The sequence below is a fragment of the Salvelinus fontinalis genome, chromosome 40 (genome assembly GCF_029448725.1).
Source record: "Salvelinus fontinalis isolate EN_2023a chromosome 40, ASM2944872v1, whole genome shotgun sequence".
Lineage (NCBI taxonomy): Eukaryota > Metazoa > Chordata > Actinopteri > Salmoniformes > Salmonidae > Salvelinus > Salvelinus fontinalis.
In genome coordinates, this window is record NC_074704.1 from 21,515,674 (window position 1) to 21,536,592 (window position 20,919).

The 20,919-nt window shown below is 44.0% G+C and overlaps 1 protein-coding gene and 1 non-coding gene across 2 annotated transcripts in view; both read right to left on the minus strand.

The window, feature by feature from the left end:
• Positions 1-20,919, minus strand: part of LOC129839993 (alpha-1,6-mannosylglycoprotein 6-beta-N-acetylglucosaminyltransferase B-like) — a gene marked incomplete in the record, with an annotated part of 157,148 nt that overhangs the window by 96,276 nt on the left and 39,953 nt on the right. Inside the window, 1 exon segment of the mRNA XM_055907761.1 lies at positions 5,139-5,289. Within this exon segment, the coding sequence (XP_055763736.1) occupies positions 5,139-5,289 (151 nt within the window).
• trnaa-ugc (transfer RNA alanine (anticodon UGC)) lies at positions 2,799-2,871 on the minus strand. The gene has a single exon. It is a non-coding gene; the product is annotated as a tRNA-Ala (tRNA).

The window sequence follows — 20,919 nt, forward strand, 5'->3', positions numbered from 1 at the left end:
AGAGACCTAATTTAGCGAATAATAGTACTAATATGTTTTTGACTTTATTGTCCTTATCCTTGATAGTTTTTATACCTACGTATTGACGTTTCAATGTGGTGACTTCATATATTTAAAACATGTATTTATTTTATTTAACCTTTATTTAACTAGGCAAGTTAAGAACAAATTCTTATTTACAATGGTTTGGTCTGGTCGTGGTTTGGCCTACACCAGCCAAACCACGACCAGTAAATAGTTTGGACACACCTCCTCATTCCAGGGTTTTTCTTTATTTGTACTATTTTCCACATTGTAGAATAATAGTGAAGACATCAACTATGAAATAACACATATGGAACCATGTAGTAAACAAAAAAGTGTTAAACAAATCCACATTTTCTACCTAAAGGGGTCCTCTTCTTCATCAGAAGAGGAGGAGCAGGGATCGAACCAAAATGCAGCTGAGTTTGTAGACATATTTATTAACGAAAAACACGAACTCGACTAATACACTAACAAAACAAGTAAACGGTGTAGACAGATCTGAACAACGGACTCACATAACACACGAGAACGCACGAACAGGGAAAAAAGCCTACACATAAATGACACTGAAACAAACAAACCGAAACCAGTCCCGTGTGGCGTAACGACATACACAAACACAGGAGACAATCACCCACACCGAACACTGTGAAAACACCTACCTAAATATGACTCTTAATTAGAGGAACGCCAAACACCTGCCTCTAATTAAGAGCCATACCAGGCAACCCATAAACCAACATAGAAACAGAAAACATAGAATGCCCACCCAAACTCACATCCTGACCAACTAACACATATAACAAACTAACAGAAATAGGTCAGGAACGTGACACATCTAAAACAATTCCATATGTCAGCCTAGCAGCCCCCCCCCCCCCCCCCTCCTCCAACCATTTTCTGTTCGGGCATCTCAAGTCTGAAATTTTAAAGAGGAAATTACAATCATTAGAATCCTTTTAAAACTGAAACGCACTACACGTTTGCATTTGAAACTTGAAACTTCCCAGTGACTAAAGAGTGATCAAATGAAGATCCTACATCTGCATACTGACTCTGTTCAACACAAGTACAGCCAGGAGCTCCCGAATCAGTTAGGTGGAATAATCTACATTCAGAAAGAAATAGAGGGCATAGAACAGCCACGATTCGTTATCTATGGGCAAAAGACAATTGCTGGAGCTTAGTGGCCCACCTTAGTGGCTGAACAGCTGTCTTTGTCTTGGACTAGAATAAATGGAATTCCTGAGGATGTGTCTAATAATTAAATCCAGAAGCCCAGTTAGAATGGTGTCCAACAGCAGAACAGATGATTTGGAATCACTTTGTCTTGGAGAGTGGTTGTGTAGGGACGGGAGTTGTTGGACAGTCTCATTGAGGGGGTTAGATGGTTTACCTGAGGTGGTTAAAGCCAGCTAGGCTGGGCACAGGACCAAAGCACAGAGCACAGCCCTCTGACGGAGCACACGAGGATTAATGGCGGTGCACAAAGGACACAGAGAGGAACAAATGCACGCTCACTCACACATTTAGAGTCGGCGACTGCCGCGGAGGGGACAAGCCACGTCGCTCTCTCTGCTCCAGTGGCCTGTGATTCCTATTACATCACTCATCTCTACTTTTAATCTCCCTGTCCCTCTCCCTCTCCCTCTCCCTCTCCCTCTCCCTCTCCTTTCGCTTTTCTCCACTTCACTCGCTTTCTATATCTTAATCATTAGCTGTTGGATTCCCCTCTCTCTTTCTCTCTCTCTCTCTCTCTCTTCCCCTCTATTTCTCTCTCTTTTTCTCTCTCCCTCCCTCTAAGTTCGCTCCGTCAAGTTAGTCCTTTTCCGGGAACACACAAGAAACAAACCAAACAAACCCAAACAGGAAACGGAATTGAATGATTGAATCACCAAAACCTATTTCCTCACCCTACTCCCTCATGTTGCTCTCTCTTTTTCTCCCTCTCTCCTCTAGCTAGTCTTTTTCATAGTAAAGGTGGCCTCTGCCTCTGTTATCCTGAAGAGCGTGCCATCCCAGTACATCAAATATGTATCTTTCATCATGATTATCCTTGAATGTGTCTCTGTAACAATTATTCGTTTCCCTCTTCATAAGGCATGTGCCGAGGATGATGGGACATTGCTTGATTGCGTGACGTCACGTAACACAGGAGAACTCTCTCTGGTTCTTTCTCTCTCCCTCTGTCTTTTGCCCCACCACAGCATTGCTGGTCTCTCTCTCTCTCTCTTTCCCCCTTTCCTATCTCTGCTCTCTGCCCACTCCACTATCCTCCTCTCAGTCTCCATATCAATCTTTTTCTTCTCTTTCAGCCTCTTTTTCTCCCTTCCCCTCTCGCTTTCTTTCTCTCCCTTTCTTACTCATGTCTGTTAGCACAGTCCCATAGTGACAGATACATAGGGTGGTGTAGGTCACGTGTTTTCGAGGGCATATCACCAAGTCACAGAGGTCTAAGCCTTATGGACCATAGGGACACCTTGCCTGGGGACAAACTCTCCCTGGGGGCCACTCAGGGGTTCTGGTCCAATGACATATTACAAAGCAGAGTAACTGTACTCACACTGCCTCTAGTAATTAAATATGCATTGACTGTACAGTAGATGGAAATACATAATTGATTAACTGACTGAATCATTAGGCCATTTACAAATAAATATGATGTTACATTTACATTTAAGTCATTTAGCAGACACTCTTATCCAGAGCGACTTACAAATTGGAAAGTTCATACATATTCAACCTGGTCCCCCCGTGGGAATTGAACCCTGGTCCCCCGGTGGGAATTGAACCCACAACCCTGGCGTTGCAAGCGCCATGCTCTACCAACTGAGCCACACGGGACCATCACCGCATGTTATACTGTATATAAGAAATAACACATATGGAATCATGTAGTAACCAAAAACGTGTTAAACAAATCAAAATATATTTTAGATTCTTCAATGTGTTCTTTCGTAGTTTTGATGTCTTCACTATTATTCTACAATGTAGAAAATAGTAAAAATAAAGAAAAACCCTATCATGGGTGTGTACAAACTTTTGACTGGTACTGTATACAGATATTTATTTGTTTTTACAAATATTTAACTTCTTTTCGGGGGTAGGCACAAAACTACCTTCATATTTTAATTTGTTTTTAAAAACGGTTACCTTCAGAAGAGTCCTGTGACACTTTAGGGTTCGTAGAGCAAAATGGAGAACACCATCGTGTTTGTGAGAATCTCCCCTTTCCCGTCAGTTTGTAGCCCAAACGGTTCGGAAGCTACCAAACAGAAGTTGGCACATCGATGGTACCAACTTTAGACGGGTCTCTAGACACTTGTGGGGTTCAAAGGTTAAACCGTTTGTTAAACCGTAGATGAAACCGTTCGGACTCTACAGACGTTTACGTGAGAAGATTTTGGGGATGTCTCATGGTCTGACTAACACCGCTATAGCTCTGCCTCCTTTCACCGCAGTTGAGGAAGTGCGACACGGGCGGATGTGGTGGATTGAGACACATCCAATGCAAAAAAACAGATATCTTTAGCTTAAACTGACAGATTCTGATGGGGATTTTTTTTGTTATGTAACTTAGATTGATGCACTGGTGTGTCCATCAACTGTAGAAGGTTAATTATAATCTACATAACAAATTACAGTTGTTGTTGCTGCAGGAACATTTTCCTGTTGTAGCAAACTGTCTCAAATTAGTAGGTGGAGTGAAACAGTCTTCACACAAGAATGGAACATTACCAGATATTGATTCTAGTTCTACATCTGCGCCAGACAATATATATCACACCTTCCGCTCCCATTTTCACATGCAGGGCTGAACTGAAGTGTTCGTCTGGCCTTATTTAACGAGGCCTGATTCTGTTGGCTATAGAAATGAGGGATTCTAGTGCCGGAGTCTGACCGAGCGGTAACGCTCTCAGCTCCTGGACCACGTGCATGTAAGCCCCACGGCAACAGGGTTGGAGCTTTGGTTCAGCCCATTGTATGTTCCATTCCTACCCTTGGCCTTCCTAGAGTAGCTGTCATTCCTCTTTCATTGTCTGTCCTGTCACTGTCCTATTGAAAAACGAACACAAGTATGAAAGCATGTTTCGAATGTCCTTAAAAGAAAATAGATCGATTCTATGCATGTATCTCTCGTCTGTGTATCTTTCTGTATCTTCCACAGAGTTTAACCCTTAGAAGTCGGATGTGAAATGCAGTAAAGGGGATTGAATGGAGAGCACAGACAGTCGAACTGGATATTGGCGGAACAGAGGGACTGGAAGTGGATCTGTGCATGGAAGAAGGTAGCGACAAGGTCAGACAACCCTGACCTTGTAAAGCTGCTGAGAGCAGACAAGACTACCTGGCAGCCAAAAGAGGAGTGAAAGAGAAGGGTATGAAGAGAATAACAAGAGAGGAGAGAAAGAGAAGGGTATGAAGAGAATAACAAGAGAGGAGAGAAAGAGAAGAGGTATGAAGAAAATAACAAAAGAGGAGAGAAAGAGAAGGGTATGAAGAGAATAACAAGAGAGGAGAGAAAGAGAAGGGTATGAAGAGAATAACAAGAGAGGAGAGAAAGAGAAGGGTATGAAGAGAATAACAAGAGAGGAGAGAAAGAGAAGTGGTATGAAGAGAATAACAAAAGAGGAGAGAAAGAGAAGAGGTATGAAGAAAATAACAAAAGAGGAGAGAAAGAGAAGGGTATGAAGAGAATAACAAGAGAGGAGAGAAAGAGAAGGGTATGAAGAGAATAACATGAGAGGAGAGAAAGAGAAGGGTATGAAGAGAATAACAAGAGAGGAGAGAAAGAGAAGAGGTATGAAGAGAATAACAAGATAGGAGAGAAAGAGAAGAGGTATGAAGAGAATAACAAGAGAGGAGAGAAAGAGAAGAGGTATGAAGAGAATAACAAGAGAGGAGAGAAAGAGAAGAGGTATGAAGAGAATAACAAGAGAGGAGAGAAAGAGAAGAGGTATGAAGAGAATAACAAGAGAGAAGGAAAAAGAAAAGGAGGAAGAACTGACGAGAAGAAAACAAACAAGAGCATGGAGGAGGACGGGCAACAAGATAGGAGAAAGAGTGGGAAGACTAGGAAGGTAGATGCCTGTCCTAAGCCCAGACCGTACCTGTTGATGGCCGAGCTGAGTTCATCCAGGCGGCGGGTGTCGCTGGTGGTGCTGTTGTCCAGTTTGGAGAGGCTGTCCATCCTCTTCAGGATCACCTCTAGCATGTCACTGATCTTCCTAAGCACCCCACGAGACTCCACTCCCCCCATCACTACAGACAGAGAGAGACAGAGAGAAACAGAGACAGAGACAGAGACAGAGAGAGAGAGAGAGAGAGAGAGAGAGAGAGAGAGAGAGAGAGAGAGAGAGAGAGAGAGAGAGAGAGAGAGAGAGAGAGAGAGAGAGAGAGAGAGAGAGAGAGAGAGAGTGTAAACAATCGATAAAAGCCCAATAATAAGAGAGCGTGGAACGTTCACTATTCTATTGAGCCGAGCCCAGTCTCCAATTCACATCATTACGTAAGCATCCTTATCTCACTGCCGTATAGCTTCCTGTGCTAGCAGCATACTTTGCCTGCCTAGCTTAGGCTAATACATGAATTAATGTCCTTTTTCAAACACTGACTCCCAGACTTCCTACCACCTAGAGTATAATTTATAATGGTACACACTGCCGCAAAGGCCTGAGTTATGAAACTATGAAGTGGAACTAATGTTGACATTCCCCGCACTCCGGTGGATGCAATTACGTGTAACCCCGGCTGTATTTATTTCACCCTAGTGAATCAGAGAGGTCGTGGGTGCAGACGCTGTGTATGCGTGCGTGTGTGTATAAGGTCAGGCTCTTTATCCTCTTTATGCTCTGATTGTTCCACTTCTCTTTACAGGATTATTTGGTGGTTGCTGGCTAGACAACCCAAGGTCAAATACACAGTCAATCTATTTAGACAGCAGCTACAGTTGAAGTCGGAAGTTTACATACACTTAGGTTGGAGTCATTAAAACTCGTTTTTCAACCACTCCACAAATTTCTTGTTAACAAATCTTAGTTTTGGCAAGTCGGTTTGGACATCTACTTTGTGCATGACACAAGTCATTTTTCCAACAATTGTTTACAGACAGATTACTTCAGTTGTAATTCACTGTATCACAATTCCAGTGGGTTAGAAGTGTACATACATTAAGTTGACTATGCCTTTAAACAGCTCGGAAAATTCCAGAAAATGATGTCATGGCTTTAGAAGCTTCTGATAGGCTAATTGACATAATTTGAGTCAATTGCAGGTGTACATGTGGATGTATTTCAAGGCCTACCTTCAAACGCAGTGCCTCTTTGCTTGACATCATGAGAAAATCAAAAGAAATCAGCCAAGACCTCAGAAAAAAAAATTGGAGACCTCCACAAGTCTGGTTCATCCTTTAGAGCAATTTCCAAATGCCTGAAGGTACAACGTTCATCTGTACAAACAATAGTACGCAAGTATAAACACCAGGGGACCACGCAGCCGCCATACCGCTCAGGAAGGAGACGTGTTCTGTCTCCTAGAGATGAACGTACTTTGGTGTGAAAAGTGCAAATCAATCCCAGAACAACAGCAAAGGACCTTGTGCAGATGCTGGAGCAAACAGGTACAAATATATAAGTATCTATATCCAAAGTAAATATAGAGTCCTATATTCACATAACCTGAAAGGCCGCTTGGCAAGGAAGAAGCCACTGCTCCAAAACCGCCATAAAAAAGCCAGACTACGGTTTGCAACTGCACATGGGGACAAAGATCGTACATTTTGGAGAAATGTCCTTTGGTCTGATGAAACAAAAATAGAACTATTTGGCCATAATAACCATTGTTATGTTTGGAGTAAAAAGGGGGATGCTTGGGGATGCTTGCTTTCCCAACTGTGAAGAGCGGTGGCAGCATCATGTTGTGGGGGTGCTTTGCTGCAGGAGGGACTGGTGCACTTCACAAAATAGATGGCATCATGAGGGAGGAAAATTATGTGCATATATTGAAGCAACATCTCAAGACATCAGTCAGGAAGTTAAGGCTGACCACAATGACCCCAAGCATACTTCCAAAGTTGTGGCAAAATGGCTTAAGGACAACAAAGTCAAGGTATTGGGGTGGCCATCACAAAGCCCTGACCTCAATCCCATGGGACATTTTTGGGCAGAACTGTAAAAAGCGTCTGCGAGCAAGGAGGCCTACAAACCTGACTCAGTTACACCAGCTCTGTCAGGAGGAATGGGCCAAAATTCACCCAACTTATTGTGGGAAGCTTGTGGAAGGCTACCCGAAACGTTTGACCCAAGTTAACAATTTAAAGGCAATGCTACCAAATACTAATTGAGTGTATGTGAACTTCTGACCCACTGGGAATGTGATGAAAGAAATATAAGCTGAAATAAATCATTCTCTCTACTATTATTCTGACCTAAGACAGATAACCTTTACTCGGACTAAATGTCAGGAATTGTGAAAAACTGAGTTTAAATGTATTTGGCTAAGGTGTATTGAAACGTCTGACTTCAACTGTATATATAAAACACAGCCAGACAACACATTGGGCCAGACTGACTGATATACCATTTACACGATTAGAATGCAATTCGTATATTCTGAAGATGAATAAGATACCTTTTCTGCAAACCTTCACTGACACAATGTGCAAAAATGATCTTGAATGATTTAAAAGGGCTTTAGAAATGGAAAATATATTAGTATAATAACAATAATAATGATCTATCAGGTGAGTTTATCCAAAGTGAAACACAGAAAATATATTATTGGTATGTGGTCCTTGCCGGGAGTCAAACCCACAACCCTGTTGTTGTGCGAGTAACACCTCCTGATTCCGCTCACACCAAGCACCTCTGCCTTGCTAGCACACTATGGTGGATGCTAGCACACGTGACCGCCTTGTCTTACCAGTCGGCGCAACACAAAAAGCTAGCTATTCACTGGAGAAAGTTGGGAAACTTCAGGTTTCACACATCCCCATGTACTACACATCCACCATGCTTTAACTAACTGGACCACTGGAACTATATATACTGAACTAAAATATAAACGCAAGATGTAAAGTGTTGGTCCCATGTTTCATGAGCTGATATAAAAAAATCCCAGAAGAATTCCATACGCACAAAAAGCTAATTTCTCTCAAATGTTGTGCACACATTTGTTTACATCCCTGTTAGTGATAATCCATCCACCTGACAGGTGTGGCATAACAAGAAGCTGATTAAACAGCATGATCATTACACAGGTGCACCTTGTGCTGGGCACAATAAAAAAGCCACTCTAAAATGTGCAGTTTTGTCACACAACATAATGCCACAGACGTCTCAAGTTTTGAGATGGCGTGCAATTGGCATGCTGACTGCAGGAATGTCCACCAGAGCTGTTGCCAGAGAACTGAATGTTATTTTCTCTACCATAAGCTGCCTCCAATGTCAATTTAGAGAATTTGGCAGTATGTCCAACCGGCCTCACAACCGCAGACCATATGTAACCACGCCAGCCCAGGACCTCAAAATCTGGCTTCTTCACCTTGGGAATCGTTTCAGGGGGAGGGTGGGGTCTCAATCTGATTGGCTGGGCCTGGCTCCCAGTGGGTGGGCCTGCCAAGTGAGTGGGACTATGCCCTCCAAGGCCCACCAATGGCTGCACCCCTGCCCAGTCATGTGAAATCCATGGATTAGGCCTAATTTATTTATTTCAATTGACTGATTTCCTTATATGAATTTCAACTCAGTAAAATCTTTGAAATTGTTACATATTGCATTCATATTTTTGTTCAGTGCATACAGTGCATTCAGACCCCTTAATTTTTTCCACATTTTGTTACATTACAGCCTTATTGTAAAATGGATTAAATGCAGTTTTCTACTCATCAATCTACACACAATATCCCATAATGACAAAGCGAAAAACGTTTTTTAGTAATTTCAGCAAATGTATAAAAAATACAGAAATACCTTATTTACATAAGTTTTCAGACCCTTTGCTATGAGCCTCGAAATTTGGCTGATTGGTGATCCTAGAGATGTTTCTACAACTTGATTGAGTACACCTGTGCTAAGTTCAATTGATTGGACATGATTTGGAAAGGCACACACCTGTCTATATAAGGTCCCACAGTTGACAGTGCATGTCAGAGCAAAAACCAAGCCATGAGGTCAAAGGAATTCTCCGTAGAGCTGCAAGACAGGATTGTGGTGAGGCACAGATCTGTGGAAGGGTACCAAAACATTTCTGCAGCATTGAAGGTCCCCATGAAGACAGTGGCCTCCATCATTCTTAAATGGAAGAAGTTTGGAGCCACCAAGACTCTTCCTAGAGCTGGCCGCCATGCCAAACTGAGCAATCGGGTGAGAAGGGTCTTGGTCAGGGAGGTGACCAAGAACCCAATGGTCACTCTGACAGAGCTTCAGAGTTCCTCTGTGGAGATGGGAGAACCTTCCAGAAGAACAACCATCTCTGCAGCACTCCACCAATCAGGCCTTTATGGTAGAGTGGCCAGACGCAAGCCAATCCTCAGTAAAAGGCACATGACAGCCCACTTGGAGTTTGCTAAAAGGCACCTAAAGGACTCTCAGACCATGAGAAACAAGATTCTCTGGTTTGATGAAACCAAGATTGAACTCTTTGTCCTGAATGCCAATCGTCACGTTTGGAGGAAACCTGGCACCATCCCTACGGTGAAGCATGGTGGTGGCAGCATCATGCTGTGGGGATGTTTTTCAGCGGCAGGGACTGGGAGACTAGTCAGGATCGAGGGAAAGATGAACAGAGCAAACCTGACAGAGCTTGAGAGGATCTGCAGAGAAGAATGGGATAAACTCCCCAAATACAGGTGTGCCAAGCTTGTAGCGTCATACCCAAGAAGACTTGAGGCTGTGATCGCTGCCAAACATGCTTCAACAAAGTACTGAGTAAAGGGTCTGAATACTTATTTTAATTTGATATTTTCCATTTTGATTTGTCATTATGGGGTATTGTCTGTAGATTAAAAAAAAACAACAATAGAATACATTTCATAATAAAGGTCGTAACGTAACAAAATGTGGAAAAAGTGAAGGGGTCTGAATACTTTCCGAATGCACTATATATAACACCGTCCTAATATTTAGTTTCACCCCCTTTTGCCCTCAGAACAATTTGTCGGCGCATGGACTCTACAAGGTGTCAAAAAGCATTACAGAAGGATGCTGGCCCATGTTGAGCGTGAAAACCCCAGCAGTGTTGCAGTTACGTTCAAACCGGTGCATCTACTACCATACCCCACACAATCTATGTCTGAATTATCTCAAGGCTTAAAAATCCTCCCCTTCATCTACACTGTGTCATGACTGGCCTGTTCGGATCCAGTTACCGTGGACCCTAATCCTACAGAGATACCTCTCACACCCACCAGCGGGGGAGAGATCGAGAGGTATGGAGGTGGGGGGGGTTTATGACACCTCCCGCCTATGGTAGATCTTAATGCAGCAAACAAAAACCCGTTGTCCTCTCAGTATGGAGGGATGGAATGTATGATGGACCTGTGGAGAATCTACCTCTGAACAGTAACATGCAATAAATGGACTTTGGGACAGTATGTTTCGTTAGCCAAAATGGTAGTAGTGACGATAGATGGAGTATGAAAATGAACGTGGTTTTTGTTATGTTATTAAAAGTTAAAGGACGACGTTATAATGAAAACATTTTAACTTGAGGAGTTTTCACACTATGTACCTGAGGTCTGCGTGTTGTACATTGTGTGGAAAATGTCCAGATCAAAGAGAATGTTTTTGTAAAGATGAAATGTGAAGTTTGTTGTTTAAATTGAGTAAAATCCAGACCTTGGGCGGAAAAGCCCATTTCTGACCCGAGGGTATAAAACATGTGAGTTAAGAATTAACATATCAGAGTAAGTGACCACGAGCTGCAGCCAAGGTCCAAATTAGTTGTAAACCCAAAACGTAACACGAGGTTGAAGAAGACAAAGGAACCTTTTTTACAATCTATGCTACGGATGAGTAGCAGTGTCTAAGAGGGTGAATTCAAGCAGGACCACCCGGGTTACCACTCTCCAAGGAATCGTGTGTCTACACTGATTTCATTCCCACGCCGGAACCATCTACACGGCTGATTAGCCATCCTCAGAAGACCCCTTTTCAGAGCCAGGGCGAGGAAACACACCACTAAGAGAAAGGACAGACACCGTGAGGACAAACAGAGTTACACCCGGTAACCGAAGACGTGCCGTCCTCGGAGAAGTCGGAACCCGGTCCACGAAGAGACACTCCATCAGAGACTTTCAACACGTAATTACATCATTATATTCTGACCCATCGAGCGGCAGTTCAGGGCAAGGTTAGGGTTAAAATAATCATAGTTGACAAATGCACCCAAGTGTGCTTTTCTCTCGTGCACTCTCTCTTTCTCTCTCTTTTGAAATCCCCATTTTGGGTATCACGTGTTTCATTGTACAAAGTTCTAATCAATAGCCTAGACGGTGTGTTTGTGTATCTTATATTATCATTTTAGCTTGTTAGTAAATAAATAATCAACTCAATTGGTGTGGTAAGGACTTATTTAGTAAACCTCGGGTTTGTGCAGATTATGCGACATTCAGAATGAGACTGTAGAGGAAATTGATTAATTAGCGACTGCTGTAAAAGTGATATTCTGATATTCTTTGAGTTAATTTGGGAAATAGAAACTCAATAAAGCCAAAACTTTCCCATGGTGCCCCAGGTTAATGAGTTAATGATTACCTGATTCATTTAATCACGTAATCATAAACCGTTAATCATTCGATGATCAGCAATCGTCACATGAATCAATACAACGTTACGACAACTGATTGAAGCAGATTTAACAAGTGACATCAATAAGGGTTCATAGCTTTCACCTGGAGTCACATGGTCAGTTTTTGTCATGGAAAGAGCCGGTGTTCCTGATGTTTTATATATATAAACTAAAATGACCTTTGAACTGTTTCCAAGATACCAGACTGTAGCATTGAAAACCATAAAGGGAGGGTCACTGAAAAGTGAGAGATACTCATAGCTCAGATACAGCACTGGACCATTCCCTTTAAGGCAGAGAGGTCACAGTATATTCTTCTCCATCATAATGTCAGTGGGTATGAGGTTTGATTGTCGTGATAGTCATCTGTGTAAGAGCTGTCGCTTTCCTCATCCTCGGAAGAGGTGAGGAGAGAAGGATCTTCGGACCAAAATGCGGAGTCAGGGAAATATGCCATCTTTATTATATATACGAAAACTGATGACACGAAAACAAAACACTTTCAAAACTTACAAAATAACAAAAACGACGTAGAACGGAACCTGAACATAAACTCACATGACAAACGTAAACTCACGAACAGGAACGGACATCGAAACATACGAACAGCCAAACAGCTCCAAAAGTGAATACATATCGAACAACACGAAACATCACAGGAGACAATCACCCACAAACAAACAGTGAGAATGCCCTACCTAAATATGACTCTTGATTAGAGGAAAATGCAAACCACCTGCCTCTAATCAAGAGCCATACCAGGCAAACCGAAACCAACATAGAAACAGATAACATAGACTGCCCACCCAAAACACATGCCCTGACCATAAACACATAAAAACTAACATAAATAGGTCAGGACTGTTACAGTACCCCCCCCCCCCAAGGTGCGAACGCCGGGCGCACCAGCACAAAGTCCAGGGGAGGGTCCGGGTGGGCAGTTGACCACGGTGGTGGTTCCGGTTCAGGACGCTGTCCCCATACCACCATAGTCACTCTCCTCTTCTTTCTACCCCTTCTAATGCCCACCCTAACACTACCTTCCCCTAAATAAACAGCTAGCACCAGGACAAGGGGCAGCACCGGGACAAGGGGTAGCACCGGGACAAGGGGCAACACCAGAACAAGGGGCAGCACCAGGATAAGGACCATCACTGGAATAAGGACCATCACTGGGACAAGGGGCAGCACCGGGACAAGGGGCAGCACCGGGACAAGGGGCAGCACCGGGACAAGGGGCAGCACCGGGACAAGGGGCAGCACCGGGACAAGGGGCAACACCGGGACAAGGGGCAGATCCCGGCTGAAGGACTCTGGCAGGTCCTGTTTGGACGGCTCTGGCAGGTCCATGCAGGCTGACGGCTCTCGACGCTCATGGCAGACTGACGGCTCTCTACACTCATGGCAGGCTGACGGCTCTCGACGCTCATGGCAGGCTGACGGCTCTCGACGCTCATGGCAGGCTGACGGCTCTCGACGCTCATGGCAGGCTGACGGCTCTCGACGCTCATGGCAGGCTGACGGCTCTCGACGCTCATGGCAGGCTGACGGCTCTCGACGCTCATGGCAGGCTGACGGCTCTCGACGCTCATGGCGCTCTGACGGCTCTGGCTGCTCATGGCTCTCTGACGGCTCTGGCTGCTCATGGCTCGCTGACGGCTCTGGCAGATCCTGTCTGATTGGCGGCTCTGGCAGATCCTGTCTGGTTGGCGGCTCTGGCAGATCCTGTCTGGTTGGCGGCTCTGGCAGATCCTGTCTGGCGGGCGGCTCTAGCGGCTCCTGTCTGGCTGACGGCTCTAGCGGCTCCTGTCTGGCGGATGGCTCTGTAGGCTCATGGCAGACGGGCGGCTTTGCAGGCTCATGGCAGATGGGCGGCTTTGCAGGCTCCTGGCAGACGGATGGCTCAGATGGCGCTGGGGAGACGGATGGCTCAGATGGCGCTGGGGAGACGGATGGCTCAGATGGCGCTGGGGAGACGGATGGCTCAGATGGCGCTGGGGAGACGGATGGCTCTGGCCGCATACGGCGCACTGTAGACCTGGTGCGTGGTGCCGGAACTGGAGGCACTGAACTGGATACACACACTATAGGGAGAGTGCGTGGAGGAGGAACAGGGCTCTGGAAATGCACTGGTAGCCTAGTGCGTAATGTAGGCACTGTAGGTACTAGGCTGGGGCGGGGAGGTGGCGCCGGAAATACCGGACCGTGCAGGCGTACTGGCTCTCTTGAGCATTGAGCCTGCCCAACCTTACCTGGTTGAATGCTCCCGGTCGCCCTGCCAGTGCGGCGAGGTGGAATAGCCCGCACTGGGCTATGCAGGCGAACCGGGGAAACCATGCGTAAGGCAGGTGCCATGTATGCCGGCCCGAGGAGACGCACTGGAGACCAGACACGTTGAGCCGGCCTCATGACACCTGGCTCAATGCCCAATCTAGCCCTCCCAGTGCGGGGAGGTGGAATAACCCGCACTGGGCTATGCACTCGTACAGGAGACACCGTGCGCTCTACTGCGTAACACGGTGTCTGCCCGTACTCCCGCTCTCCACGGTTAGCCTGGGAAGTGGGCGCAGGTCTCCTACCTGCCCTTGGCCCACTACCCTTTAGCCCCCCCCCCAAGAAATTTTTGGGAGTTACTCACGGGCTTTTCGGGCTTCCGTGCAAAACGTGTCCCCTCATAATTCCGGTTTCGAGCTTGATTCTCCGGCTTCCATCCACGTCTCCTAGCTGCCTCCTTAAACCACCGCTCTTGGGCTGTGGCTGCCTCACTCTTCTCACGAGAGCAGCGATGTTCTCCAGTTTGCGCCCAGGGTCCTCTACCAGACAGGATCTCCTCCCAAGTCCAAAAGTCCTTGTTGCTCCGTCGAGCATTCCCATACCGCTTGGTCTCTGTATTTTGGTGGGTGATTCTGTAAGAGCTGTCGCTTTCCTCATCCTCGGAAGAGGTGAGGAGAGAAGGATCTTCGGACCAAAATGCGGAGTCAGGGAAATATGCCATCTTTATTATATATACGAAAACTGATGACACGAAAACAAAACACTTTCAAAACTTACAAAATAACAAAAACGACGTAGAACGGAACCTGAACATAAACTCACATGACAAACGTAAACTCACGAACAGGAACGGACATCGAAACATACGAACAGCCAAACAGCTCCAAAAGTGAATACATATCGAACAACACGAAACATCACAGGAGACAATCACCCACAAACAAACAGTGAGAATGCCCTACCTAAATATGACTCTTGATTAGAGGAAAATGCAAACCACCTGCCTCTAATCAAGAGCCATACCAGGCAAACCGAAACCAACATAGAAACAGATAACATAGACTGCCCACCCAAAACACATGCCCTGACCATAAACACATAAAAACTAACATAAATAGGTCAGGACTGTTACAATCTGGAGTGAGCTGCCTACCCCAACGTATACCAACCAACCAATTGGAAGAGTAAAACGACATAATACTGCCTTGTGGCAGTGGTGGAAAAAGTACTCAATTGTCATACTTGAGTAAAAGTAAAGATATCTTAATAGAAAATGACTCAAGTAAAAGTGAAAGTCACCCAGTAAAATACTACTTGAGTAAAAGTCTAAAAGTATTTGGTTATAAATATACTTAAGTATCAAAAGTACATGGAATTGCTAAAATGTACTTAAGTATCAAACGTAAAAGTATAAATCATTTAAAATTCCTTATATTAAACAAGCCGGATGGCACAATTTTTTAAAATTGTTTTGTTATTGATGGATAGAGAGGGGCACACTCCAACACTCACACATAATTTACAAATAAAGCATTTGTGTTTCATGAGTCTAACAGATCAGAGGCCGTAGGGATGAACAGGGATGTGTTCTAGTTAAGTGTGTGAATTGGACCATTTTCCTGTCAAAATAATTTTTGGGTGTCAGGGAAAATGTAAAAAGTACATTATTTTCTTTAGGAATGTAGTGAAGTAAAAGGAAAAGTTGTCAAAAATATAAATAGTGAAGTGAAGTACAGATACCCGAAAAAATAACTACTTAAGTAGTACTTTAAAGTAGTTTTACTTAAGTACTTTACACCACTGCCTTGTGGCATACAACCCTATGACTAACCGTATCTGAGACCATTCCCTTTAAGACAGAGAGGTCACTGTATATTCTTGTCTGCACTATCATCATGTAAGTGGGTATGAGGTGTGATTGTCATGGTAATCACCTGGTGTGAGTCCTCTCCTCCATCACACTCCAGTCCTATTGACTTGACAGGTAATTACAGCAGATTAAGTCCTCTACAGGAGAACTGTGGGAGAAGGTCACCATTTTTTCTTTCCATGGCAACCTATTATGTCTCTCTCTCTCACTTTTTTCTTCACCGTCTCTCTCTCTTTCGCTTTCTCTCCATACTCTCTTTCTCCCCTGAACTAGGCAGTTAACCCACTGTTCCTAGGCCGTCATTGAAAATAAGAATTTGTTCTTAACTGACTTGCCTAGTTAAATAAAGGTAAAATATAAATGAAATAAAAATACTCTCTCTCCTCTCTCTACTCTCCTTTCTCCTTACTATCTGTCCCTCTCTCACTCCCTGTCTCCCCACCTCTCTTTGGACTCTCACTACTCTCCTCTAGGATCTGTCTCATTGCCTGTCTCTTTCTCTACTCTCTTCTCTCTCCCTTTCTCGCTTTCTCCCCCCATGCAATCTGGTAGTTATCTCCCTCCACAGTGACAGATGAGGCCCCTGTGTGACAGTGAGTGACATAGTGTCCTTGGGGTCCTAACGCATCGCCGTGTCAACCCATCACCGTGTGACGGGTTACCTTGACGACTGTCCTAGCTGTCATTGACTCCTGATGAGCCGTAATGATCGTGATGGCCATTTGGACACGGATACATCTTGCTGCGATCTTATTGGCACATGGAAACACTCCATTTGATCTCATTGGCTGCTGTGCTAAAAGGGTTGTTATAACAATGTCATTTAGGTTATTTTTATTACAAAATGCCAATTCAAAAGGCATTTGTGATCCAGCCAGAAGCTGAGTTCAACGGTCTGATGGTTAAATAGAAGATGACTGTCAATGGGTAGGCTACCAGTTAACAGTAGTATTAATTAAGAGCAAACCACACACTGACCCTGGATCAGTTAGTAAAGTGGCGATTACAGGCCAGCGGCAGCGGAAAATATTTTTGGTGCTGTATCTCAGATTGTTCTGGCAATTCTCACATAGAAACTTCATAGGGAGGAAGGATGTTAAACATGGTTTTTACATTTGTATCACAAACCATTTTGGAGAAAGTCATGATGAAATTGGTCATTCAATTTAGGTCCATTTTAGACCTATACAGTAAGACCCTATGATCTGTGACCCGTACATGATACAGACAACATCATGGTGTCGTTATACTCTTTTATAGTGTGCTCTATCATAAGGAGTACGTCTAGATTCTGAAATACATTTCTTTATTCAACATAAAAAATATGAATATCTCAAACCGACACTTTTTGATTTAACTTAGTTTTAGACATATTGTTTGTAACAATATACTAGTTAAAAATGCCCAGAATGGCTCTCTGGTACTTTTAATGATATGACCAATTGTATACATAGAAATTGAAATTATAGGTAATTAACCAATCACAGCCCTCCATTACATTTAAGTCATTTAGCAGACATTCTTATCCAGAGCAACTTACAAATTGGAACTAGGCAAGTCAGTTAAGAACAAATTCTTATTTACAATGATGGCCTAGGAACAGTGGGTTTACTGCCTTTTTCAGGGGCAGAACAACAGGTTTTTACCTTGTCAGCTCGGGGATTCGATCTTGCAACCTTTCGGTTATAAGTCCAACACTCTAACCACTAGGCTACCTGCCGCCGCCTTTATGATTCGTCAGTCAGCAAGTCAAGTTTCCTTTTGAATCCATTTTCCCATTCACTGTGTCGGTGGAGAGCCCACTATGGAAATGGTATGTTCTTGTAGAGGGTAGTGTTCTAAACAACATGTCTAATATTGAATAAATGAATATGACATTGTTTTTATTTCAGAATCTAGACGTACTCCTTATGATAGAGCACACTATAAAAGAGTATAACGACACCATGATGTTGTCTGTATCATGTACGGGTCACAGATCATAGTGTCTTACAGGAGGCAGGTTGAAAAAGGGCCTAAAAAAAGCCACTTTCATCACGATTTTCTCAAAAATGTTTTGTGAAACAAATGTAAAAAAAAAAAATCAAACATTCCTTCCAATGAAGTTTCTACGTGAGAATTGACAGAACAATCTGAGATATAAAAAAAATATTCAGCTCGTGTGGAATCGCCCAAAGGTACAATGTGACCACACAGGCTGCTGGTAATTACCTCACATATTAGAGGTCAAATCATTAACATGAACATGCCACTAGGCAGTCTGAATACATTAGCCTACATGCTGTAGGGTCAGTTACAAGTCAATCCACTGTACTTGCTGCATCCTCGGAGAGACATCAACAATCAGTCAATTCCATCAGCGTCAGCTACAGGTCAGTCCCCTCCACTTACTGTAGCTCTTAGCGCTAGCTGCATGTCAGTGCAGTTGTTATAGCTCTACGCTCTTAGGGAAAAAAAGGTGCTATCTAGAACCTTAAAGGGTTCTTCTGCTGTGCCCGTAGGAGAACCCTTTGAAGAAACCTATTCGGTTCCTGGTAGAAACCGTTTGGTTCCAGGTAGAAAGCTGTTTGGTTCCATGTACAACCCTTTCCACAGAGGGTTCTACACGGAACCCAAAAGAGTTCTACTGTCACGATCGTGTGGAGGATTGACGGACCAAAACGCAGCTTTAGGAAAATAAGCCATCTCCTTTTTATTTAACGAAGAAGGCAAACGAAACAAAAACACTTAAACACTAAACAAAACAAGAAAACGATCGTGAAGCTAAACAACGATGTGCACACACTGGCTACAAACGTATCACATAGACAACTACTCACAACAAATGAAAGCCTATGGCTACCCTAAATAAGGCTCCCAATCAGAGACAACCGAAATCAGCTGTCTCTAATTGGGAACTCATTCAGGTAACCATAGACTCTCCTAGACAACTAAACATACATAGACAACGCTAGACACATGTACTCAACACAAACCCATATACTACACCCAACAACCCCTTTACCATAGAATCACCCAAAAACAACAAAACACAAACATTCCCCATGTCACACCCTGACCTAACTAAAATAATAAAGAAAACAAAGAATACTAAGGCCAGGGCGTGACATCTACCTGGAGTCAAAAAAGGTTCTCCTTTGGGGACAGCTGAAAACCCCTTTTGGAACCCTTTTTTCTAAGTGTATCCAGATTCAGCTACAAGCCAGTCTACTGAGCCCTAGGATCATGCCTCAGGACTACCTGGCCTGGTGACTCCTGGCTGTCCCCGTCCCCAGTCCACCTGGTCTTGCTGCTGATCCGGTTTCTGCTGTTTTGCCTGTGGCTATGGAACCCTGACCTGTTCACTGGACGTGCTCCTTTGTCCCGGACCTGCTGTTTTCGACCCCCCCCCCCCCCCCCCCCCCCTCTCTCTCTCTCTCTCTACCGCACCTGCTGTCTAGACCTCAGAATGCTCAGCTATGAAAAGCCAACTTACATTTACTCCTGAGGTGCTGCGCTGTTGCACCCTCTACAACCACTGTGATTATTATTTGACCCTGCTGATCATCTATGAACATGTGAACACCTTGAAGACCAATCTGGCCTTAGTGGCAATGTACTCTTATAATCTCCACCTGGCACTGCCAAAAGAGGACTGGCCACCCCTCAGAGCCTGGTTCCTCTCTAGGTTTCTTCCTAGATTCCTGCTTTCCTAGGGAAGTTTTTCCTAGCCACCGTGCGTCTATATCTGCATTGCTTGCTGTTTGGGGTTTTAGGCTGAGTTTCTGTATAAGCACTTTGTGACATCGGCTGAAGTAAAAAGGGCTTCATGAGTACATTTGAATTTGATTTGATACTCGCTGTAGCTCTATTGAGCCAGCTACAGGCCAATCTACTTGTTATAGCTCTATCTAGAGACGTGTACTATAGAGAGGTCAGTCTACTTCCTATAGCTCTATTGAGCCAGTCAGCCATAGCATTGTCTCTGTGCTGATCCTCAGTGACCACAGATGACATCAGTGTTAGCATGAGCTCTCCCAGGGGGGCCTTAGTGTTTCATACGGAGCTTCCTTGTTGACGAGGGATGTTGTCATGCGCGGACAGCTCAATACGAACACAGCACACCTCTAGAAAAGCCCTGTTTTAGTCTTAGTGGTACAACAAGAAAGGGCACGAACAAGGCTCTGAGAGCTTCAAGTACACCCGTCTGCCCTCCTTGAAGATCAAATAACAGAAGAGTGTTGGGCCAGTAAGCGAAAGGTCACTGGTTCAAATCCCCGAGCCGAATAGGTGAAAAATCTGCCGATGTGCCTGTGAGCAAGGCACTTAACCCTAATTGCTCCAGGGTCTCCCGTTAATAATGGCTGATCCCTGGCTGTGACCCCACTCTCTGAGGGTGTCTCAGGGGGAGTGGGATATGCAAAAATGTTGTTTTCCAATTCACGTGTGAAATGTGACACATATAAGCACCCACCTAATTATTATATATACAGTTGAAGTCGGAAGTTTACATACACTTAGGTTGGAGTCATTAAAACTAGTTTTTCAACCACTCCACAAATTTCTTGTTAACAAACTATAGTTTTGGCAAGTCGGTTAGGACATCTACTTTATGCATGACACAAGTAATTTTTCCAACAATTGTTTTTCAGACAGATTATTTCACGTATATTTCACTGTATCACAATTCCAGTGGGTCAGAAGTTTACATACACTAATTTGACTGTGCCTTTAAACAGCTTGGAAAATTCCAGAAGATGATGTCGTGGCTTTAGAAGCTTCCGATAGGCTAATTGACATAATTTGAGTCAATTGGAGTTGTACCTGTGGATGTATTTCAAGGCCTACCAACAAACTCAGTACCTCTTTGCTTGACATCTGGTTCAGTCTGGTTCATCCTTTAGAGCAATTTCCAAACTTCTGAAGGTACCACGTTCATCTGTACAAACAATAGTACGCAAGTATAAACACCATGGGACCAC